The 6,382-nt window shown below is 40.2% G+C and overlaps 1 protein-coding gene across 1 annotated transcript; it reads left to right on the top strand.

The window, feature by feature from the left end:
• Positions 1-1,519: 1,519 nt before the first annotated feature.
• On the top strand, positions 1,520-6,376 carry LOC123967174 (zinc finger BED domain-containing protein 4-like; the record flags this gene model as incomplete). Its single annotated transcript, XM_046043211.1, has 3 exons — positions 1,520-1,638; positions 5,672-5,837; positions 6,041-6,376. Coding segments are annotated over exons 2-3 (462 nt in total), but the record flags the coding sequence as incomplete, so codon positions are not given.
• Positions 6,377-6,382: the final 6 nt, after the last annotated feature.

The following is a 6,382-nucleotide window of genomic DNA, read 5'->3' on the forward strand; positions in this document are numbered from 1 at the left end:
TGTCAAAGTCTGGCACTTTGTATTCCAAACCATCTACCCAACTTGCTTGCAAGAGATTTTGTGGCAGCATAACATCATCACATCTTTGCTTCTGACAAACTGACTAAAAAAGGCTTTATTCACCTGACCACACAAGGAAAACAAACATTGGTTGTTTCTGATAAGGACTGCCTCAACAATACTCTGTTTGGAGAATATCTCCACGTTCTTCTGCTGGTATTAGATTTGACTGATCTAACTCTTGTGGTATCCCATCTGCAGTATTAGTGAATAATTAAAGCTGAAAGGTTTTAAATTGTAATGTTTGTTATGATGCTGTAAATGACTTGTATGTTTTTGGTGGGATATGTATAACATGTATCTGTATGAGTCTATGTTTAATCGCTTTTATCTTTTTATATACAGTATGGGCCAGTATTCTGGAATAATGTAAATGAAAGTGGAATGATTCCTCTGGTTGGTCTTCTGTCACTCAGGTGGAACATGTCATGATCAATCTCTCATAATAGGCAGGTCCAAATAAACATCTGAAGCTCATTCAATCTGCATATAAAAACACTGAGCTCTGCATCTTAGTTGCTACTCTGCTACATGCTTTCAGAAGTGTAACTCCCCGAGCCTTCTCCTGTATCAGCATTTAGTTGTACATGTGTTCATGTTCATTAAATATTGTGTATGTTAGGCTCTGCCAGGGGGGGTTATCCCTGTTAAACTGATCAGATTTGTTCCAGAGCATCACCATGAGCAGAGCCACACCACCAAACTAAAAGGCATGTAATGTAGCTGAAATAAAAAAGATATCTTTCCTGACCAGAGTTCAAAGAGTACTAAAATATTGTACTTATGTAAAAGTATTGTTATATTGATGAATTAGTACAAGTAAAGTTACTAGTATAAAAATCTACTCAGTAAAATTTAACCTCTTAAAATAACTTATTTATATTGATTTAATATCTTATTTATATGCCTACTTATTTAATTAAATCGCAGTGTTTTGCAATTTGATAAGGGCGCAAAGCCAAATTGTAGTTTGTTTAACAGACTTTGCCAAAGTAATGGCGCAAAACAATGTTAGAGAGCTTTTATGTTATTATAAGAAGTTTTGTGATTTTTGTGGCAGAACAGAATAGACTATGGCGTTCCGCACTGGACTGGGAAAATGGCTAATTTGAAGAAAGCCTCTAACCAAACTATGAAAACTTCTTTTACTAACTACCTGTGGTACAAGCAGGGTGTGAACTACAGGGGAGCTTGCAAGAGTCCGCAGCAAGAGTCACCTTCAGTCCTGTCTTTGAGCCACGCACAAACTTGATTTTTTTTGTACTCTGTGTACTGTGACGGCTGTGATTTAAAATGTGGAAAATCTTGTGTAGCAACACCTGTAAAAGTAAAAACATCTTGTGGTTGTAGGAGCAGTTAACGCTGTTTGTTATACTGCAGAGTCAGCAGATTCAGCAATTTACAGTGTATAATTGTAACATATCTTATTTCATCTTCTTCCTATTCTTTGTAGTTTCATCTTGCATCACCACCTATAAGAAAACTCCTCCACCAGTGCCGCCCCGAACCTCAACCTGTTCTTCAGCCTCCAAGCCCTACATCTCCATCACAGCTCAGAGCAGCACAGAGTCTGCACAGGTACTGCAAAAAAGGCCTTGTCTGTTTTAATTTATTTTAATCTGCCCCTCACAAACATCTATCTGTGAAAGAATGTACATTATCGGTAAGGATGAATCTACCCTTAGGGCTAATTCACAAAAGACATGGTTGTATCTGTATAACAAGACAGATATTGACAGATTTCCTGAGAACGTGAGTAATAGCAAGAGACACGAATAAGTCTATGATTTAGATTAAACCCAAATCAGCTTTTAAAAGACTGAACTTCAGTCTCTCTCTTACAAATGTAAAGTAGAATTCGTAAGCAATACTAATACTAACTCTTGCTCTTATTGTTGCTACAACCTTAGTTTTTGCATGAGCAGAAGCTTATGATGGTTAATGTTAGCAAACTTTAGATTGATTTTGCTGTGTTACTGACATCAGTTAATTTGCTGACTTGACTCTTTTCTCCTTGTGCTACTGTTACACTAAATTTTAGCATTTACTGTACAATTCTTATTTGTAACCACAGTGTACACTGTTCATCAAAAGTGACATTGTCTTACTTTAAAATGAACTGGCCCTCAGAAGGAAATTAAAGTATATATTTAATGTGTACAACTCAATCAGTCATCTTTTATGACTGCTGCTTTCTAGTTCAGTGGCAATGTCTGCAAAATCAGCACAAAATATCAGAATATGGACAACAAGGTTTCTAAAGGTTCCTCATAATGCAGCAGAGAAATGCAGCCTGACCTGCTTTTGAGGATCTAACTCCTTTGCAGCCCTCAGTTTTCAAATCCACTGTGCATCACTGACTTGCTTAATGATATTTCCAGGAACCTCTTGCTAATAAATCACACGTCAGGTATTTGCATTCATTTGATAAGGTGAAGTCGGTTTTAATTATATAGCCCAGAATCACATACCTGTCTTCATAAGCTATACAAAATACAACACCCTCTAGAACCTTGGTTTGAAAAGGAACCACCCCCATCCATCACTGATTAATTACATAAGTGAACAGAACCAACAAATTCAGGATGTAAAGATTAGAGTTAGAAGCCTCATAACACATTGCCAATTGAACATCATACTATTAAAGCATGTCACAAATCATACCAATAGTGAAACTTGAATTGAACACTGGTATTGTTGGCCGCTTTGTTCACAGTTTGAAAACAACTTTCTGGTGACAAAATAGAAAATGTTTTATGGTAAGGAACCGGCCCAGTGCAACATGAGTTGTGGTCTTGACAAGCACAGCATCAGCCCACTAACCTTCAGTCTTCCGGGGGCTACACTTTGGGATGATGCATTGTTACAGTTAGAGAAATTTAACATTAAATACATTTTTTGAGTTAGTAATTAAAACATTTTGTGATGAGCAGTTTTTATTTTAGCACTACAAACACACAAACAACAGTAACAGTGCCACACACACAGCATTGAAAACAGGAATTAAAACATTTATGGAGTAAGATACTTGGCCCTATTTAAGTAGTGCCATTGTGCACTTAAGGGGACAAGATGTAGTATTCAGCGGCCACTAGCTGTGCGATTCTAAGATTGCATTCAGGTGTGTGCTCATATGCAGGGTTGGACAGGGACAAAAAATCAGGCCTGGCATTTTTGGCCCAGGCGGCCCACCAAAATCAGTCGGACACCCCTCACCAATACAATATCTTCCATTTAAGGGCTCAGGTTAGGGGTGTAACAAAACTCTTAGCCCATGAGACATGACATTGCATAAGATTGGGGCCATGACAACAAGACAAGAATAAAATATTTATTGATGAAATATTCCATAGGGGGGGTCTAGGGGTCCTCCCCCACAAGACTTTGAGCATAAAACACTTCCTGCATACTGGAGACATTTTCAATTGCACCAATTTATGGTGGAAATGTCTTTATTTTTATGAAAAGAAGCACAAAATTCAGGTGACAGGTGACAATTCAGAATATAAAGTGGTTTAGACATTAATGGCTGTGGGATGTGTTATTTTGAGGGGACAGTAAATTTACACTGTTATACAAGCTGTACACTCACTACTTTACATTGTAGCAGTGTCATTTCTTCATTGTCGTTACATGAAAAGATATAATCAAATATCTACAAAAATATGAGGGTTGCCACACTTTATAACAGTTAGACTGCAGTAAGTATCGTTACTGTAGTGAATGGGTCTTCCACTGTGAAGTAATCTGGAAAGCCATAACGTTACAATTAAAGTAGTCTATATTGCACTGGATAACGTTAGCAACTGGTCAGCATTAGCCGGCGAGCTAACAATCAGCCTTTCTGATGTTGACTGTTTTTAAGCAACATTATCTGATTCTTCTTTTGGCCTGACGGGCTTCAGCATAAAAAACTAAATAGTTGTTTTTTATCCTTAAGTGAGTTTATGTTGTGCTGGGAGCCAGTTGTTTTATGATAAATGTAAATGCTCCGTATTTGTACATCTTTCTAGTCTTTTCGACCACTCAAAGCGCTTTTACACTACATCTGCATTCACCATTACAGCCACCAGGGGCAATTCAGGGTTCAGTATCTTGCCCAAGGACACTTCTGCAGCCTGGGGGAGCCGGGGATTAAACTGCTGACCTTCCGATTACCGGCCAACCCGCTCTACCTCCAGCCGTTAGCGGACTGCCTTTCATTAGCTGCTGTAAATTGACAGATAAAGACTAAAGAGATAAAGATGAGTTGTCATTAAGTAGACAAAGGCAGGGATTGGGTACTATTTCGGATCCAAGTAACTCTGACAGTATCAACAAAACATGGGTCCAAAAATCTCTTATCATTGAACATTCCCAAAGCATATGTATTGTTGTGGCTAGCACCTGATCCTGGCAGTGATTTCAGTTCTGATTACAGGTCTGGCAGCTAGTTTTATTTTTAAAACAATTAATAGGTGTAGCATATAGGGGTGGGAAAAAAAATCGATATTGCAATATATTGTTGTGCTCTCTGTCGCAATAAATAATCGATACACTAACGCCCAATATCGATATTTTATTACAACACAAAATTATTAATTTACCCGTTGTCAGTGTCACTGTCACTACCAAATATCTACCATTCTGTTTGCGGGGGGCGCTGTTCGAGTAAATAGGGGTAAAGTGGCGCAAACAGCGGCCGGTGAAGAACACAAGTTAACTAACAACAACAGAGAATTGCAGAAAAAAAGAGAAGGCGGAAAACAATAAAAAACTAATCAAAGACCCACCCGCTAGTTTCCACTCTAAAGTGTGGAGACACTTCGGGTTTTACGAGACAGTCGACGGAAAGGCACTGGATAAAGACTATGCAATCTGCAAGAACTGCTTTGCAAAGATAAAATATAACAGCAACACTACGAATCTGCAAATGCACCTCGTTCGCTATCACGGTGAACTACTCTCAGGTGATAATGAGGGCAAACCAAGTCAGCCGACAATCACTACTGCGTTCAAAGCAAAGCTCCCCTTTGGGTCGCCGAGGGCACAGAGTATCACCGTCCATCGCCGAATTTATTTGCAAGGACCTTCGCCCTTACAGCGTGGTCGAGAATGATGGATTTTGCAGAATGTTGATAACACTGGAACCGAGATACGAGATACCGAGTCGTCGGCACTTTACAGACAAAGTCATCCCTGCATTGTATGCAGATACCAGAGCCAAAGTGGAGGGTGCGCTCCGGTCTGCTAAACGAGTTGCACTAACCTGTGATGGTTGGACGTCAAGGGCCACCGAGTCCTTCGTAACTATTACTGCCCACTTCATAGACGACAACTGGGATGCCCAAAGCTACGTCCTTCAGACTCGGGCTATGAATGACAGTCATACTGGCGGTCACATGGCAGAGGTGCTTAAGAAGGCTGTAGACGAGTGGAAGCTCACCGAGAAAGAGCCAGCAGTGGTGACTGACAACGCAGCGAATATGTCCGTAGCTGTTGAGATTGCTGGATATCCGCACGTTCGCTGTTTCGCTCATGTTTTGAATCTCGCGGTGCAGCGTGCCCTCAAACTGCCAAATGTCGCTCAGCTGCTCGGGAGAATTAGGAGAATTTGCACATTCTTCCACAGGAGCACCTCAGCAGCTGAGGCACTGAAGAGGAACCAGAAGATGTTAGGCCTTCCGCACCACAAGCTGATAACTGATGTTGTTGTCCGCTGGAACAGTGCCTATGAGATGATCAGCCGGTTTCTTGACCAACAGCCAGCTGTTACTGCTGCCCTCTTATCTCCAGAGGTAAGGCGTTTATTGTTTTGTTACTGAATTGCATATGATAACTGTAATGTGTTATAAAATATTATTGTTAACATGATATATATTTTTGTTCCTTAGTGTAAAGTGATTTTTCCTGACTTCTTGGTCTGGATTAATAAGGAATATGTGCATTATAAAGTTTAAACTTTTGACTTCATTCTGTTCTTTTCCTTCCTTCTTTAAAGGTCAGAAAGAATACCACTGACATCTCTACCCTGACTGATGGAGACATCAAGAATACAGAAGAGGTTGTGAAAGCCCTCCATCCAATGCTGGTAGCAACAAAGAGCATGTGTGAGGAGAAAAGTCCAACTGTTTCCATCATTGGTCCTCTTCACGCCCAACTTCTGAGCGACACACTCAGCACAATTGAGGATGCCCCTCTCGTCAAGGACATAAAGTGTGCCATCCATGGAGACCTATCAAAGCGCTACATGTCTGCAGAGGAGAAAAACTTCCTCTACGTTGCCTCCGCCTTAGACCCCAGGTTTAAGTCGATGCTCTTCTTGTCGCCTTCAGAAGTGCAG

Source organism: Micropterus dolomieu, unplaced genomic scaffold (genome assembly GCF_021292245.1).
Source record: "Micropterus dolomieu isolate WLL.071019.BEF.003 ecotype Adirondacks unplaced genomic scaffold, ASM2129224v1 scaffold_107, whole genome shotgun sequence".
Taxonomy (NCBI): domain Eukaryota; kingdom Metazoa; phylum Chordata; class Actinopteri; order Centrarchiformes; family Centrarchidae; genus Micropterus; species Micropterus dolomieu.